This window comes from Benincasa hispida, chromosome 5 (assembly GCF_009727055.1).
Source record: "Benincasa hispida cultivar B227 chromosome 5, ASM972705v1, whole genome shotgun sequence".
Lineage (NCBI taxonomy): Eukaryota > Viridiplantae > Streptophyta > Magnoliopsida > Cucurbitales > Cucurbitaceae > Benincasa > Benincasa hispida.
In genome coordinates, this window is record NC_052353.1 from 6,596,525 (window position 1) to 6,614,903 (window position 18,379).

General features: G+C 31.7%; 2 protein-coding genes across 4 annotated transcripts; both read left to right on the forward strand.

Annotated features, from left to right (window-relative positions):
* Positions 1 to 3,314: 3,314 nt before the first annotated feature.
* Positions 3,315 to 5,727, forward strand: LOC120077458 (CST complex subunit STN1). Of its 2 annotated transcripts, none has more exons than XM_039031338.1 (2): positions 3,315 to 3,853; positions 5,296 to 5,727. In XM_039031338.1, the coding sequence occupies exons 1-2, from the start codon at positions 3,330 to 3,332 to the stop codon at positions 5,357 to 5,359; spliced, it is 588 nt and encodes a 195-aa protein (XP_038887266.1). In that variant the 5' UTR covers positions 3,315 to 3,329; the 3' UTR covers positions 5,360 to 5,727. The 2 variants fall into 2 exon arrangements, with proteins under 2 accessions (XP_038887266.1, XP_038887265.1); XM_039031337.1 differs by having other exon boundaries at positions 5,333 to 5,727.
* Positions 5,728 to 12,440: 6,713 nt separating this feature from the next.
* LOC120078642 (type I inositol polyphosphate 5-phosphatase 4-like) lies at positions 12,441 to 17,506 on the forward strand. Of its 2 annotated transcripts, none has more exons than XM_039032936.1 (13): positions 12,441 to 13,309; positions 13,414 to 13,498; positions 13,698 to 13,763; positions 13,865 to 13,952; positions 14,066 to 14,170; positions 14,263 to 14,875; positions 14,980 to 15,173; positions 15,264 to 15,372; positions 15,512 to 15,660; positions 15,767 to 16,051; positions 16,556 to 16,628; positions 16,722 to 16,802; positions 17,207 to 17,506. In XM_039032936.1, exons 1-10 carry the CDS (start codon positions 13,280 to 13,282, stop codon positions 15,981 to 15,983), a joined length of 1,656 nt encoding a protein of 551 aa, XP_038888864.1. In that variant the 5' UTR covers positions 12,441 to 13,279; the 3' UTR covers positions 15,984 to 16,051; positions 16,556 to 16,628; positions 16,722 to 16,802; positions 17,207 to 17,506. The 2 variants fall into 2 exon arrangements, with proteins under 2 accessions (XP_038888864.1, XP_038888863.1); XM_039032935.1 differs by having other exon boundaries at positions 12,442 to 13,309; positions 15,767 to 16,063.
* Positions 17,507 to 18,379: the final 873 nt, after the last annotated feature.

Below are 18,379 nucleotides of genomic sequence, written 5' to 3' on the forward strand. Positions count from 1 at the left end.
TTGCTTAATCTATTTGGTTAGGAGTAGGAGTAGCGCATACCCCTTAAACTTCAATATTCTTTTATTCTTCGCCGCAACACATTACTTCACAACATTTAGCCACAAGTCCCTGAGTTCGACCTCGGATCACCCGAGAAACTTGCGATTTCGTTATACTTTGCGAGAGAGCAAGAAAACTTGTGGCAGGAACGCATGGTCATCACATCGATTCTTAAACGCATATTGCATATCCCTTAGTCCAACACATGACCAGCGACGCATGGAGAACGAACAATGAACGCATATTTATTTACTCCATTTTCCACGCATCACATTCCCAACAACAGTTTTAGTGAACGAAAAATTAAGGTCATATGAATAGTGATTGCTCTCACATGCTAGGTCTCTTCCTCTCTTGTGCTTATACTTAGAGGTGTACATAAGTTGGGTTGAAAGTGTTTTTTGGACCAATCCGAAATTTTGAGTTGGTTAAGTTGACAACCCAAAGAACCCAAATAAAATCTCTATCCCAACCCAACCAAATAAACTCTCTATCCTAACCCAACTCAACCCTTAAAATTCGAGTTAGGTTAGGTTGGGTTGTCGGGTTATAACTTATTTCTTTTTATTTTTAATTAAAAAGATGTAAATTTATATACAACACATGACCAATAACTAAATTCTCATAAAATTCAAATCCTAGATACCAAATATCTATGATACTTATTGCAAACTTTAAATACAAACTAATATCATAACAATTTTAAAAGAAAAATATTAAAAATTTACAAATTAATCAATACAAAATAATCAAATTTTAAACAAAGAGAAATGTATAAAATATATTTTATTAATATATAGAAAATTCGGGTTGTGAGTAAACCCATTTTTTTCTAGCCAACTCACGACTTAACCCACCTAACAAAAATAGAAAAAGTTTAACCCAACCTAACCCAAGAACAAAACTAATCCAACCCAACCCTTACATTTTGGGTTGGGTAATCCGAGTTGCACGTTGTCGGATTATTTGAACATCACTATTTACACTCACGTTCCTCCCTCCCTTGCACTCATGCTCATGTTCGACTAAGCCAATATATACAATAGTACTTTCACAATCTAGGATTCTTCCTTCCTCACTCCCTCACGCTTGCACTTGCGCTCTTATAGTACTTTCTCGTTGTCGCACTCCTCATACCCTCTCATTCACACTCACCTTCATGACTCTCACACTCTCACTAGCACTTGTAGCTCTTAACGTTCATTAATGGTGCACGAGAGACAATATGAATAATTCACAGAGTCTTAATGTATTTTGTTGTTGTGGAATCGACAAAGAAAAATAAATAAAACATAAAATAGTAAAGAATCGACATACAGATTTACTTGGCTCACTAACAGTGTGTTAGTTACATCTATAGGGACAAAAAGAACAATTTTATTAAAGAGAATGTTACATAATACAAAATAGTAGCACCTATAAAATTAGAGAGTCTACATAGTATACCTTTTTAAGTAATAAAATCATAATCGTAAATCATTAAATATACCAAATATGAATTCTATCCTCAACCATTATTTTTAAAAATTAAGACAAATGGCATTAACTATCCGATATATTCTTCTTTTATTTATTTTTATTTTATGTATTTATTTATTTATTATTATTATTTGGTTTGTCATCCACCAGCCACCGTTCCCATGTTTTGGGGGAACTTTTTTCACCTCTGTCCTATATACAAAAAAACAAAATAATGAATGATAGAGTTGTCTTCCCCAAATATTGGGGCTTGTAACTTTGGAAGTATAGACTGTTTATTTGTTTATTTATTTTCTTTTTGTGTGTGTGCAATTTTGTTTTAATTTTTGTAGAACTGTTAATTTATTTTCTTATAGTAAATAAGAGGTTCAATTAATGGTTACTGTTATGTAATTATTCTTTCTTTTGGGACTGACAAGTTAATATGCTTGTAAACAATAATTTCAAGAGCTTAATATTTTATATCTCTTTAAACATAATAACATAATTCTCTGAGGTTAACTAACCACAAAATATATATCTTAAAAACTATTTGGGGCTTTTTAGGTGCTGAGATGATATAAGATGTGGGAAATTCTGATGTCTGGAGAGTTTTGATGTCTGGATAGTTCTATTCGAATATGAACGATCGAGTATGTTCAAGGACTGAGATAGTATAGATATATGAAAGGAAAATGACGGTGAGATACAAAACACGTTTCAAAAATGGACCCACAAACAATTAAAATTGGTGAGATAGGATAATGGGCCTCCAAACAATAAGATGATATAGGATGTGGGAATATACCATCTCATGTTGGCCCCCAAACAACCCCTTTACGAGATTCCACCTTCATAACAACCAACTTTATTCTTATTTAATTATTTCAAAGTCTCTCTTCAACCAAATTAATTTTTGGAATAATTGTAAATATAGAAATTAGTCTAAAATATTAACAGATATAGCATAACGTAAAAAATTATAAATATGACAAAATTTAAATAGTCTATTAGTGATATACCATATTGTTAATAGAAGTTTATCCATGATAGACTATATTATCGGTAAGATTTCTATATTTGCATTTTTTTAAAAATGTTGTTATATACTTGTCTCTAAAAATGCTATTCCACTTAACAGTTAGCGAAGGTATATAATATTTAGTTCAAAAATATTTTCTTTCTCTTGCTATTGTAAATAATGCAAATTAGTTTTCTTAGTAGACAAAAGAGAAAATGCTAAATTACAAAAATTACTCCTGCCTTTGTTTTTTTTGAAAAAGTACCCACATATTTTTCTACAAATTTAAAATATTACCTTCCATTTTTATAAAAAATTTAAAAATATTTTGAGAGTAAAAAATCATCCAAATATATGACGAAAATTTGAGGCGTGTAACATGCATTGCATTGACATAGAATAACAATTAAGATTCAGAAAAAATCATCATATTGTTTCATGTCACGGCCAAATTCATTCATTTTAGATCATAACTTCTACTTGAAGAAAAAATTGAAGAATAATTTTGAAAAGAATTACAAAACACAAGGTTTTTTTTTTTTTTTTTTTTCTTTGTTATTTAGCCAAAAGAAAGAAAAAAAAAATCCTATATATTGCAATGATGCTGTTAGGACTTGGGAATAGAATAAAGTATAAAAGTATGAGGTGGCCCCCTCAGACATTGACTTCTTTTGTCAGATGTCTCTTCTGTACCCTCCCTTGCGTTGTCTCCTGTCAATCGTAGCCCTTTCTTAATCTTCTCAATGGGCCTATCCATGAATTTCAATTGGGCCCTCATGAATCTACAGAAAAAGTCCCAATAAAAGCCCAATGGGCCAGAAATTTAACTCAGCCAGAATCAGAAAACTACACATTAGGTTTCCGATGAACCAACGGCAACGCCTCTCCCTCTACCACACCCATATCAAGCTTCTTGGTTTCGACATTAATTCCCTCAACCAAAAATCCTCTTCTTCCTCTTCTTCTGATGCAGTTTCTTTCTCTCGCAATGGCTATGCTGTTTCCTGTTCAGAGATCGTCGGCGTTGTGGTCTCTCATGACCTGAAACCTAACAGGTTTCTTAAATTTTCCGTCGACGATGGTACCGCCTGTGTCGGTTGCATCCTGTGGCTAAATCATCTCACATCGCCTTATTTTGCTTCCCGCCATCAGCCAGATGTTCGAATAATGGGAAACGTGGCGACCCATTTCGCAGCCCAAATTAGGGTTGGGATTGTTGCTAGGGTTCGGGGGAAATTGAGCAGCTATAGAGGAGTGGTGCAGATTACAGTGTCAGATGTTGTGGTTGAGGAAGACCCAAATGCTGAAATTCTGCATTGGTTGGATTCTATGAGGTTGGCTCTAAAGTGTTATGACCTCTCCCCTACACCCACTTAGCTGTAGATTCCAATGGTTTTTAAATGCTATCTCTAATCTTGTGATTTTCTTTCTGAATGCAGAAAAGATTCCGCTTTTTGTTGTTTTCTTTTTCCTTCTTTCAAGTTGAAGTTTACTGTACAAAATTTTTCACAATAGATTGGCCTTTGAAATGATTATATAATAATATTGAAACTAACTTGCTAGGAATGCCTGTCTTTACTGTTTAGTTTGATGAGAATTGGTGTAATATTCAACGAGGAATTTATTGACAAATAACCAATTAGCAATTTTCTTTTCCATCGGATACGATCAAATGGATGGTGGGATTGTGAGAACTGAGTACTAACTTTTTTATTTATAAATTAAACCATTTAAAGCTGCAAATATTAATAAATATATGTATATAACAACCCATACCATAGGTGGGACAAATTTTACCCATCCATTACATCAAGTAGCAATGTAGATGTTTGTTGAACATGATTGATAGATGTATGGGCCTTTACCTAAAGTTCTAGGTTTGTTTTTTCTAGCCTTTTTCTTTGGGGGGTGTTCTGTGGGAGTTGATTCTTTTTGAGTGAAAGATCATTTTGAGAGAAAGATATGGGTATTGGGGATTTTCTAGTTCCAAGCAGAATGGGTACAGGATGAACAATGAAAAGTCAGAATTAGAAACAAACAAGTCAATATTGGTTGGAAAGAATGGCTTATGAACACTGATTAAAGGTTAGTTCAAACTGCAAAGTTAAATTCTGTGTTACTACATAGCCCAAAATCACTCCCCTTATGACCTCAGTCACTTCAAAATTCTATGTCACTGAAATTTCACTATAGCTTTCTTTGATGCTGTCTCATTTCTAAGCTATTCAATATTCGTTCAACTAATTTTCTGAACAAAGAGCATTTTCTTATTGGTGTTGTGAAAGGTTACTGTTTGATATGTTTTGTCCATAAAGCACAAAATAGTGGAAGTTTCCATATAGTCAACTGCTATATCTACTTTTCCTTTCTTCTTTTCTTCAACCGATTCCTTTGCTTTTAGAATAGGGATGCCAAAGAAATTCAACCACCCTGAAAATTTGATCAGTTTTACTCGAACTATTTTGGTTTGATTGATTCAAGTTTGAAGGACTTGAATTCATATGGATTAACATACTACAAGAATTGTAAACATTACAAAAATCAAATACTTCTGAATATGATACTCCATTTTTGTATGTAAACAATGATTGGGTAATTGATTAAGATTTATGTTAGTATTAACTGAACTCTTAGAGATATACTTCCATTATTTGGAGGATAACCCAAATCTAATTTGCTCTTTTTGGTACTGATTTATATGTTTTAATTCCAAATTGTTGTCATAATTTTGTGGCCTAGAATATAAGGAGTCGAATGAACTAATGAAATAAAGCAGTTGCAATACTTTTGCTTTGAATTTAAATGGCCTTCAGGTTCAGGCTAGCTCAGGTGGGCTATAAAACACAGAGGTCGAGCTGGATCGATCTAACCTTCTTGGTGGCCACGATGAAAAACAAAGAAGCCGGTGGACAAAATTCCTTATGATTTGATGGGCTACAATGGAGGAAAACAAGGGCTATCAATTTATCTTCTTTCTCATTTAGGCCTTCTCTTATTAGAAAATTAAATAAATAAAATAAAGGCCTACTCTCAGTATTTTCTCCCCTAATTTGAATTAAATAACACTTGATTTCATGTGTAACACCATGATCCTTGAAGTGGAATTTGTATTGTCATTTCGAGAATATTTTGGTGGACAAGACATTAACTAACATTTGAAAATTTAGTTATAAGTGATATAAATAAGGTATATCGAGTTCAATATATATATATATATATTTTTTTATTGAATTCAATAAGTTTTCTGAGGTTGGGATTAAAATCTTTGATAATGGAGTATATGACGATTACTACTAATTATATATATATATATTATAATATATATATAAGCCTCCTACTCTTGAACCAAAGAGTTTTTTTTTGAGAAATTTTATGTATTTTTTCAGTTATTGTTTGCCATATTGGTATACTTTTAAAAATAGAGTAAGATAACAAATGGCGTCGTGAGATAATTTATTTACTATCTACCATTGGTGTTAAAAGGGAGAACTGCGAGGAGCCAACCCTAATACGAGAAGATTGGGTTGGGCCAACTTATGATGTATCAATTGTTATGCTAATAGCAATGATACTATTGTAGTAGTAGAATTTTTCCCGAGTTTTCCTTTCCAAAATTTTAACTTTCTACATTGAGCTAAAAATTTCACTGGTTTAAAATGAGATTGGTTGCTCCAACTTGCAACCAATGAATAATATTTAAATTGTACATCAAATCAAATGATTGATTGAACATTTTTTTTTTTTAAAAAAAATCCCTTATCTTGTAAAAGAATAAGGATGGTTGGTACATTAATTTAGTAGTTTTCATATGTAAAGTGTTTGATTCTATATAATCTGTTGTGCTGCTGTTGAATGGAGACCACAACTGGAGATAGATTTTTATAATCAATGGAAAATCATAGAGGATATATTTGGCATATATAAACACAAAAAGGAATGAAGTAATGAGTTTGTGAGAAGCCAAGAATTGACTTTGAAAAGCATACATTATCAAAGGAAAAGCCTTTTCTCCATTTGAAGGAATTAAAAAAAATGTGTGTTTCTTTTAATCTGATGGTGGAAAAAGATAATAAAAGCAGAGAAAATGGATCATATACCAAAAGATAAAAATTAGCGCCCTTTTGGTAAATTTTTTTGTTTCCTATTTTCTATTTTTCGTTTTCCTGTTTCTTTTTTTTTTTTTTTTTTAATAAGAAACAGTAATATATTCGATAATTATTCTTGTTTTCTATTTTTTGAAAAAAGAAACGAGAACAGAAATTTATTTGATAATTATTTCTTGTTTCTCGTTTCTTGTATTTTTTTTCCTTACATCTTTTCCTATATCTTGTAGTTTAAATATAATATAATTATATAAAATATAAGAATATATAGCATGTATTAAAATATAAAAAATAATTTTCCAATATTTAAACTATCTAATACATATAAGTTCCGATGTAAAATTAATATCAATAATACAATTGTTTCTATCATTCATATGTTGCTAAAATTTGATTTACAACATTATTTCTCACTAAGTCATTTATTTTGAATTTTAAATGATGTAGACTCAAATCTAACTAAATTATATATTATGTAAATGTCGTGGTTGTAACCTAAATGAATATCTTAGTAATCAAAATTTATATTATTGTAAAATTATAATTGGTTTCATATATAAGAAAAAATATATATAAATTTGAAAAAAAAATAAAAATGCATATTGTAAAAAATTTAAAATTCAAAATTCAAAAAATATTTATATATACCTATTGCAATTGGGAAATTATTTTAAATGACAAAACTGCTGAAAATATTGACAAATAATAGACAAATATCATAGTCTATCTGCGATAGACCGTGATAGATAGTGAAAATTTTCTATATTTGTTAATATTTTGGTTCATTTTCCTATATTTAAAAACAACCCTAATGAAAATTTGAAAATTGAAAATTAATATAATATATAAATCTAAATGTTTGAAAATTCAAAGTTCAAAATTAAATTTGCTGTATTTGTAAATATTTTGATCCATAAATATAGAGAAAAAGAAAATATAAAAGAAAGAAAGAAAAAAAGAAATATGAATAAAAGAAATATAAAAAAGTATAAAGAAAAAGGAAATATAAAACAAAGAGAGAAAAATAAAATAAAAAAGTCTTGTGAGATTTAGTCTAAGATCATGAAAGCTAAAGAGTGATTTGGACATATATTCTCACCAGTTAGCCAAGTCTCTACTTTGATATGTTATAGGAACAACCTTAAATAAAATAGAAATGAAATAAGTAGTTTTTCAATTTTGGTCTCATTTTTATGAACGTTTCTCAAATTTTAGGAACAAGAAACATAAATGGTTATAAAATAAGTCAGTTTCTTAAAAAATGAGAAACATAAACAAAAAAAAACATGAAATGAAACGTTATTAAACGGGTCTTTAAAAGCTCTTAAAGAGGGGCTTTGAAATTTACAAATTAGTTTAGGGATAAAAAAAAAAAAAATTGGAAAGTGACAATATTTAAGCATACAGTTTTATTAAAAGTTGAGATTAAGATATCTTCTCTTTACTCAAAGTGCAAGTCAAATACCATAGTTCTATGACTTCTCTCTCTCATTTGTTTTGGACCACTCTCTCCTCTCTCAAAGAATTAAATTGCAAAAAAAAAATGAAATGTCATAATGATATAAAACAGTTGATGCTACTTGAAAAAAGAAGAAAAATTCACGAGGATAGAGTTAAGGAGAACTCAATAATCGACTTTTGAAATGATAATTAGTGTCTTTATCTATCTAGTTATGCTCAGATTAATATTTAAATGATTAACATTAAGTTAAACACACTTCGAGATTAATAGTAGTCAATTAAGCTATGTTAATTTTTGACCATTAAAATATCGTTTTGTATGCTTCTTTTTTTTAACACATTATAGAGACCTATCGAAATAACAAATCTCTTTCGTTACCAATTACGAAAACTAAATCCATGTACAAAAAGGAATAGCAAATATATAGAGATTGAATACAAGATCAATCTAAACATAGATGTTAGGATAATTGAAAGAATATTCGGAAATCATATAAATTTTATTTGATCTATCTCAATTGTCCACTGCACAGTAGCAACATCCAAAATGCATATACAAATCCAATTCATTACTTCGGAATAGAAATATAGAATTAAAAGAAAGCGGTCTTTATTTGAGATGTGAAGATTTAGGAAAAACAATATTTCTTTTTTTGTAAAAGAAAAGATTAAAAAATAATATGATTCAACCTCGAATCATTTTGAATGTAGTAGATAACAACGAGATCTGAGAATTGATGTGTATTCAAATCATAGAAGCTAGTAATTGACATATGCTCATATTGATGACATTATTGTTGCTGTAATCAAGAAAGTTGTCCCAATACACCTCTAGAAAGATCAAAAGTGATCAGAGATGTAATTCAATATATATGTATATATATATTTGCCTTATTATTAGAATGGGTTGCACAAAGATATGGGCCCGATGATGCTTGATTTAAACTCATTGTATATTTTATTTATTACATCAAAGATATGAAGATGTAGTCATCATGTTAAAGGGTTAGATTCTATCTATATACATAGATTATATATGATCATTATTATGGTGTTTGTGTATGTATAGTAATTTAAAGAGGCTAACATCTCTTTCAAGGAAAATGATAGAGATTCAATATTGTAGCATTTAACCATTTGGGGTCCATTGGAATTTAAGTTGTTGATGGGGATTTTCTTTCACCGCCTTAATTTCTCTTTTTAGACCACTTTTCTCTGGCAAATTCAAGCCTTCTATATATAAATACATATGCAAGCACCAGCAAAAAGAGAGTGATTAAAAAGAGATAAGAACCTAATTAATTAATTCAACTACTTGGTTTAATTTTCTCTCTTGGGGTTTTCCCTCTCGTTAGTTTAATTTGCTGGTAGCCAAAAGACCTTCCTATTGAAAGGGCTACTCATTTTATTTACCACCTAATATTGACTTTTCCCCCCTTTTTCTTTTTGTTGGTTAAATAACAAATTTACTTTTTCATGTCTTGGTTTATTTATTATTATTATTTTTAATTTTAGTTTAGCATACACACACACACATATATATATATATATTTATTTAACCTCCTCAATGCTTAAAGTTTGTTGGGAGTATGATAAAGTCTCATATTAATTAGGAAAGGGACAAAATATGAGTATATAAGTGAGAGACAATATCGGTTGATGTGAGTTCTTTTATGAGTGAATAAAAATATAAACTCATAAGTCTTATGTTCAAAGTGGACAATATAGAGTTATGTAGATGGTTCGCGGTCATATGGCTATGCGGATGCTTAAAATAGACAATATTTTTTGTCATACCTTTATTTGGAGCATTAAGCTAGCAAGTTCAGGCTGGTTACAACTTAATTATCAATCAAACCCTACTGAATTGACTCATATAGTTAGCCTTCAAGAGAATAGGTAAATTTAGAGATTCGATTCTTCCACCTTATACTCTCAAAATAAAAAAGGAATCAAAGAGTCAACATCTCTTCGATGAAGCATACATAATAGTAATGTAAAGAAAGAAAGAGAGAAATTAAAAAGCCACTTTTGAAGAAATAGATAAGCCTTGGATTGTGGCTTCATTAGGTGGGTCATGCACTAAAAAGCTTAAAGAAGATATATTAAGTATTGAAAACCCTAGGCAATCCCTTGGGGAATGGGAGAACCCTAAATTCCCTAACAAGATCCTAAATCTAAGTTAAAAAAATGAAAAAGGGTGTGTTTTATTCCAATATGGGTGCTTTTCAAAATCTCATCTTTAATCCAATGCATGAAATGTGAGATGTAAGTTTGATTTTATCAAACAGAAACCCTAATTTAGTGGTGATACATTGCTTCTACTTGACACAAAAGTCTTGGTTCTTTCAAACCAAAGCTTCAAAATGCATGGGGATATGGGTGTGGCTAGCATGGGATTTTTTTTTTTTTTTTTTTTTTACTATTATTAATAAGAAATATATGAAGGATTTGAGGATTTTTTTTAAAGTTAATTTTAGTTTTCTTCAAAATGGTTTGGATGTTTCATATAGTATATTGATGCTCAAAACATTCCAAGAAGATGTCTTTCTACAATGTATCTTGAGATTTGAGATCAATATATCTTTAATTGTTGTCTTCATCTATGTGTATATATATTTTCTCTTTTTAGGTTAAAGTGAACTTAGTTTAGTAGTAATTGATATGCATTCCTTCTTTGAGGTCCGGAGTTCAATCCTCCATCTCTACAAAGTATTGTATTTTTTTTTTTAAATAGTTTGTTAATTAATTTTTTTTAGTAAGAGATTGAATAAAATATGCTAAGCTTTCCATTTGCTTTAATTTGTTAATTTATCTTGAAGGTTAATGTAATAGCAATTAATTAGTTTAGTATTAAATTCAAAATATTGGAGATGTGAAAATATGTTTTATTTTTAGTTGACTTGACAAAATGGTAAGAGTATCGAGAAAGTTCAGAACTTTTGTTCCATCAAAGCAACTCTAATCCTCAAGTCAAGTAATTGATGACAGTTCTTGAAAAAGTTCAATCTATATTAAACTCCAATAATACTAAAGTCAAGGTTTTGATGACAAATAAAGAGTTGAAACAATTGTAATAGCAAAAAAAGCTACTTTAAAGATTGTGGAAAGTATCTATTTAAGGGTTAAAGTATTTGATTCTTAGTGACTCTATCTAGGACTAATTTTTTTTTTGTGTGTGTTAGATATTTATCTAATATAAAATAGTACAAATGATAACTACTTTTAGGATAGGTAATTGACGTCCACCATTACAAATATAGCAATGAGATTCAAAGTTTTAGCAAATACAATACAATGCAAAATAATTTACAGATATAATAAAATTTTGATCAAACTTTCAGAATCTATCAGTGAAGTTTATGAATGGTAGAAGTATTCTATTAATGATAGAGTCTGTCATTGATAGATTTTGCTATATTTGTAATTCTTTAAAAATATTCTTATACATTTAATTATTAATCCTAAAAGTACAACATATTTCAATTACCATTTTTCTATAAGGTAAGAATGTGTGCTCATGCTCAAACTAAACTGTCTTTTGTTAAGCATAATAACAAAAAAAATTAATAAAAAATAAAATAAAATAAAATAGTGGTGAGTTTTGCGCCAAGTCTACATTTAGATAAATAAAATATTATTATTTTTACTCTTAATATATTAATTATTATGGTGCATGTATGTTTATTATTTGGAAAAAAAAATTATATTTTAAAAAAAGAAACAAAAGTATCCCATTTTAATAAAATGGCCAAATTTCGATTGGAGAAAAAATGTCTAATTAAAAAAAACCAAAATAAAATTGAAAAATCGAAAGGAAAAAAAAGAATGAACATGCCTAATTGAGTAATTGGTCGAAAACATAAAACAGAACCAACATAGAATCCATTCAATCATTGAATATTGGTTTTGTCATGAACGTCATTTTGTTTTCCTATTATATTAAACCAATCAGTTTAATTTGATTTCTAATTAGCTCAGAACTCAAGAAAATCGAATAGACTATCACATCTAGATTCATTATCAATACGAAAGGTGGATAAATATTTTCATTATATCACAAAACATACAAAATAAGAATCAAAATGACAGTAACACTAACGTAGAATATAAAATAAATAACACATACTTGGCAAGACATTTTGGCATGTTTATTTATTAATAAAATATATTTTTAAGAATAATATTTAAAATAAATTTCTTGACATCAATATTTTATGGATATATATAAAATTGGTTATTAAATTCACTGGACATATATTTGTTTTTGAAGGGGAAAAAGAAATTGAAGAGCCAATAATTAATAGTTTGACAAAATAATAGAGAATAGGTCAGATGGGCAGCAAAAAAAGGCTGAGTTAGCCAAGTTTCTCATGACTGTCAAAGTTGAATATTTGAGAAAAATTCATTTATGGAATTAATGCCAATTTCTGTTCTTAATTCCAAAGGAAATTCAAATTTCTATTTACACCCACAAGAAGGACGATGCCCAATTTTCTCCTTGTTTCACTCTATTTTTTCTCCTCATAGAAGAAGATCACAGAGATGAAGGGAAGGGGATAGTACTCCGTACTCTGTTCTTTCCTACATCAAAGTTCAAACCTAACTTTACTGACCATTCTAGAGAGAAGAAAGATAAAGTTTAGTTTTTGAGAGGCTAACCAATTAGAACAAATGCCCTTCCCCAACTTGGGTTCTTCTTGGATTTTGGGTTAATTTTTGCTTTCTCGAAACTCGCACAAATTCGAACACAAACTCACAATAAAGAGAGAGGAAAAGCAGAGTTTTTCTTCAAATACAGATAGTATACTCCACACTGTACTCACCACCAGAAACTCTTCTTCATTCTGTTCGTTACTCCTTAATTAGGATGTAAACACACTACATTCAACTGGGTTTCTGTCATTTCCTTTGTTTTTATCTCTTTGGAAGCTCAGGAAAATGAAATGCCCACCAACTGGGATTTTCCTTCTTCTTTCCATTTGTTTTCTCTTTATCTACTAATGAAAACAGGGGATTGGGATTCTTCTTCTCTGTTACCTTTTGATTCTTTGAATTGAATGGTGCGTTTGGGTTTCGTTCGAATTCTTGTTATTTGATTGATTTCATTTCTTAAGCGCTTAAGAATCGTTGGGATTTCCCATTGTTGTTGTGAGTTTGTGACTTTTGGAAATAGTTTCATGAATCAGTGAAGCAATGAGAGATGGAAATTCTAAGAAAAGCAAGGTTCAGAGCTATATATGTGCCCACTACTTCTTTTGAATTCTCTCTGTCTCTATTTTTCTGGGTTTAGTCCGAAATTATTGAACTTTTTCTTTTTCACCTTCAAGCTTTCATGGACCAAGACATTATTCAAGAAGTGGCTCAATATCAAGAGCAAATCAGAAGATTTCGAAGCAGACGATAGCGTTTACGGTGGGAAATTCTTCTTTTCAAAAGATGATTAGCAAATTGAACATTACTGAGTTTACTTCAATGGGGTCTGCTCAAGATCCATTGAACAAAAACTCTTTTCAAATGAATCTTTTCATCTTGTTGATATTTGAAAATGAGGGTTGATGAGTGAACAGTAAGGGGGGTGTTTTGTAATCAGCTTTATGGCTTTCCTTTTCAGGTGGGGATGGAAACTGGAGAAACAGCCATCCAGAGGAGGCATGTGCCACCAAGAAAAGCCAAACAGGTCTAGGATCAAGGCCTCACTCATCATTATTTCAAATAAAGTTCTCTTTTTTTTTTTTCCTCCCTTTTTAATTTATGTGATTTTTCTGTTTAAATTTCCAGAGGGATCAAGCAAGAGGAACTTTGAAGGAATCCTCCAGCATAGTTTTGAATTTGACTCTCCACAGACCAATGATGTGAACAACTACAGGTATGTTTTATTTTGTTGTTTCCAGGCAGTGATTCTTTGGACTAAGACTTTGTTTAAATTCTTTAATTCCTTCTCTCTCTCTCCTTTCCTCTTCTTTCTGTTTAAATGGACAGTATCTTTGTAGCTACTTGGAATGTTGCTGGAAGATCGCCTCCAAATCATTTAAGTCTAGATGATTGGCTTCCCAGCTCAACTCCTGCAGATGTATACGTTCTTGGGTGTGTCCTACTGCTCTGAATTGAAATCTGTTTCTTAGACGTGAAGTTTGTGTAAATTATAGAGAAGTTTGTTTGTTTGCTTGGATTCCCAGATTTCAGGAAATTGTTCCTCTGAATGCTGGCAATGTGTTGGGAACAGAAGACAATGGCCCAGCTAAGAAATGGCTTGCTCTTATTAGAAAGACTCTAAATTCTCTGCCTGGCACTGGTTATCAAGCATCTTCCCCATTCCCTGATTCATTCACCAATATGGATGCAGATTTTGATGGATCAACAAAGCACAAGGCTTTGTCATATTTCCATCGACGATCATTTCAGTCTACTAATCGAAGTATGAGAATGAATAGTAACATTTCAACACAAAAGACTCAATTTGATCGACGATTCAGCGATTTTGATCAGGTTATGTTTGGGCATAGGCCAAGTGATTATGATCCTACTTGCAAATGGGGCTCATCTGACGAAGAAAATGGACTGGGGGACTCTCCATTTGTCTCCCAATATTCGCCTATTTCCCGCTGTGGTTCCTTCTCCATTGATGATGGAGATAGGCAACCGGGACGTTCAAGGTATTGTTTAGTTGCCAGTAAACAAATGGTTGGTATATTTCTTACTGTGTGGGTGAAGAGCGAAATGAGGGACGATGTCCACAATTTGAGAGTGTCTTGTGTAGGCAGAGGATTGATGGGTTATCTTGGAAATAAGGTAGAAGACTAAGCTTCTGTAATTTTCTCTACTTCTTTTTCAGATTTATGAATCTCTTGCGAACTCGTTAAAAGTAGGCCTATCATTTATCTTTGGTGTCGTAGGGAGCAATCTCAATTAGTATGTCATTGCACCAAACAAGCTTCTGCTTCATTTGTAGTCACTTATCATCCGGGCAGAAGGAGGGTGATGAGTTTAGGAGGAATGCCGATGTTATGGAGATACTTAGGAAAACCAGGTTCCCCAGAGCTAATGGCATGGAAGATGAGCAGTCCCCTCAAACAGTTCTAGAGCATGAGTATGATTATCCTTCATTTACTATCATATTCTGGTTTCCTGTTTCTTTGTACTATTGAATCAAACTTTGATGATGACCTTCTTGGTTCAGTCGGATTATCTGGCTGGGCGATTTGAATTATAGGATTGCCTTGTCTTACCGATCTGCCAAGGCTCTCGTCGAGATGCAGAACTGGAGAGCATTGTTGGAGAATGACCAGGCAAGTTCATGTTAACCATAGTATGGTCAATTATCATATTTGTGTTGATTGTTACTCTCTTAGAGATCAGGAATTATGTACCGTAGTTTTACCCAAGAGCTAACTAAACTGAGAACATGCTGGTTCATGTTACTATCAGCTGAGGATAGAACAAAGATGTGGTCGGGTTTTTGAAGGATGGAAAGAAGGAAAAATCTGCTTCCCTCCGACTTACAAATATTCTTACAACTCAGATAGATACTCGGGAGATGCCAGGTATCCGAAAGAAAAGCGGAGGACTCCTGCTTGGTAATTTCTCTATCCTTAGAAGAGCAATTCCTATGTAATAACAGAGAGTTATATATTAGCCTTTTCCCCAATTGCACCACTTATGATTATGGCTTTTTAATTGAAGGTGTGACCGAATATTGTGGCATGGTAGGGGTCTGAATCAATTGTCTTATGTTCGTGGTGAGTCGAGATTCTCAGACCATAGACCAGTTTGCAGTGTGTTTTTGGCTGAGGTTGAGTCCCTAACTCATAACCGGATTAAGAAGGGTCTGAGTTATTCCAGTTCAAAGATTGAAGCTGAAGAGCTATTGCCAAAACATGAATGGTTATTCGGGACATAATTTCTTTGGCAAATCTTCTAGACGCACGAAACTTCAAAAGAAAAGGCAGTTTACCAAGGGATCCAAAGGTTTGCTATATGGTAGATATCTGAAAAAACCTCTAACATACATTTATAGTACTCCGATGTTAGTTTACAACAAAGTTTATGTTCATGCATTATCTTTGGGAAATATCTGTTTACAAAATTAGATTGCCTCAGGATTTCAAACCTCTATTTCATCAAATCAAAAGAATGGGATCATAAAGTTTTCTAGAATATCTCATATTTTTTGTCTGCTTCAAAGAATTGATGACAAGAACCTAGTTTATTATCCTTTATGATCTAAATATTCTTAATAACAGATGATGAATATTGCAGACCATGGTGGCCACTGGTCCGTTTTTTGAGTTAAATAGAAAGCCTCACATGTTTAACAACTAAAGTACGGGCTTGGTGCCATTGACTTTAAGAATAGAATGTGTAGTTTGGACTATGCGCATTTTCTAGCCATGTTTCTCATTAAAGTTTTAGTTGTGAAATCTTTTACACTAGTCGTCTTCTCATCTGTTAATTTTGGTCCACATTCTGCAGGTGGGCACTGCCAAAAGGCTCCTTTGTCTCCATAATTATGAAGGTTTCTAATGCCTAAAATCCGAAAAAGAAGGTTGGTGGTCATTCATTCTCTTTTTATTGTTGTGGTTCAACTTCCTTTACAAACCCATGTCGGTTTATTTCATTTTGTTCATCCATATTTCAGATGAAACACAAGTTGATCTTCTCCACGCGGTTTTTATCAACAGTACTTCATGGAAGGTCCAAACATGATATCAGTAGCAAGGTAAGAGAAATTGTTGCTTCTTGAGTCCTGATATCTTAATTATTCTGATGCTTTGTCAACTTTTTTGGCCGAGTTGCCAACTCTACCTTAAATCCAGTAATATTATCTGCTTGATATTGACTGCTCGAATGCCATAAATGAGCAGTTGGTATTAGTTGATTATATCATACGCTCGAGTCGGTGGCTTCATGGCATAAATACTCATTGCTACATGTCTTGCTGTGAAAATTCAAGATTTTGACAGTTTCGTTGGATATCTCTTGAAAGATTGGGAAAATTACTGATATTTCTAAATATATAGCTTTTTTTCTTTCTTTCATTTCTTTCATTTGATCACCATCTCCATTCAGAGGTGGCTTCCTCTAATCTTTTTCCTTTTGTTCCTTTCATGCGCATATATTCAGGACAAATGAAGGGAGAGAGAGGGGACAAGTCCTTCATGTCTAAATCATTTGCAGCCCCCTTGAAATGAAAGGAAATAAATAAATGGGACCCCTTTTTTCTTTGAGGGAAGTAAGGATTGGCTTCAAAAAATTAGGACACTTTTTCCTGTTTTCTTTTTGTCATTTAAATATTCTATTGTTCTGGAGAATAGAAAAAGGAACTTGTACAGATGACATCCAATTTTCAACTGCAAGTGGAGAATAAAAAAAAAAAGCTCTATATCCATTCATGTGGGTCTTGGTTCTGCTGAGCATTACTGATATTTTGTCTCACACTTTTCATTTTTTACACAGGACACGCATAGCAATGGCTTGGATGGCTGAATTTCACTTTTTTCATGTCAAATTCAAACTGCTCTTACTTTCAAATTATGGAGTTTCAAACTAGTTGTGCATGTAAAGTTGAGAATTCATGGAGCATTCAGTACATGAACAAAAAAGTAAAAGAAAAATTGAACTTTCATCTAAAAACCAATATCTTAGTACAACATGAATTATTAGATACCCTTCCTTTCATATGAATTTGAATTTGGAAGGAGTCTAATTTCAACCATCAAACAAATTTTTGGTACTGGCGATCCATATATCTTTGAAAATTCAATTTAAGAATGCATAATTACTATTTTTAAAGAAAAACTTCAGGAAAAAAATTGCAAATCCAACAACAGACTCCTCTTTAAGGCAATGGCAGGCCCCTAATTTCCACAACTGCCACTGCTACTTAGTTGAGGAACATTAAAAACTCTCACTGCAGTAAAAAACATAAACAAATAAAACTGGCTTCTTCCATTCTGTTTTTCACCAAAAAAGCCTGAGAAAGTTACCCTTTTGAAAGCACAAAGAACTCAATCTTAAATGGTTGGTATTGGCCCAAAAGCCATAAGTGTGGCCTTACCCTTTACTCTGTGGTAGTGACCCCACTGCATTTCTTCTTCTTCTGTCTAATCTTATTCTCACATTTACTGCTTCCATAGTACCATTATCAGTCATTTCAAAAGGACCCTTCTTTTTCTCTTTATTTTCTTATAAAGATAGCATATTTAATGTGAGTACTCCACCTTCCTTATTGTCATAGAAGAAAAATGAAACATCAGAAAAAACAGTAAGCAGTTGGGAAGCTGTTTTTTTTTTTTT

Coding starts and splice junctions, on each gene's coding strand:
- LOC120077458 (XM_039031337.1), top strand. CDS start 3,330: ATGGGCCAGAAATTTAACTCAGCCAGAATCAGAAAACTACACATTAGG. Junction 3,854..5,332: donor CATTGGTTGGATTCTATGAG/GTTGGCTCTAAA, acceptor AATGGCCTTCAG/GTTCAGGCTAGCTCAGGTGG.
- LOC120078642 (XM_039032936.1), top strand. CDS start 13,280: ATGAGAGATGGAAATTCTAAGAAAAGCAAG. Junction 13,764..13,864: donor CACCAAGAAAAGCCAAACAG/GTCTAGGATCAA, acceptor TTAAATTTCCAG/AGGGATCAAGCAAGAGGAAC. Junction 15,174..15,263: donor CAAACAGTTCTAGAGCATGA/GTATGATTATCC, acceptor TTCTTGGTTCAG/TCGGATTATCTGGCTGGGCG.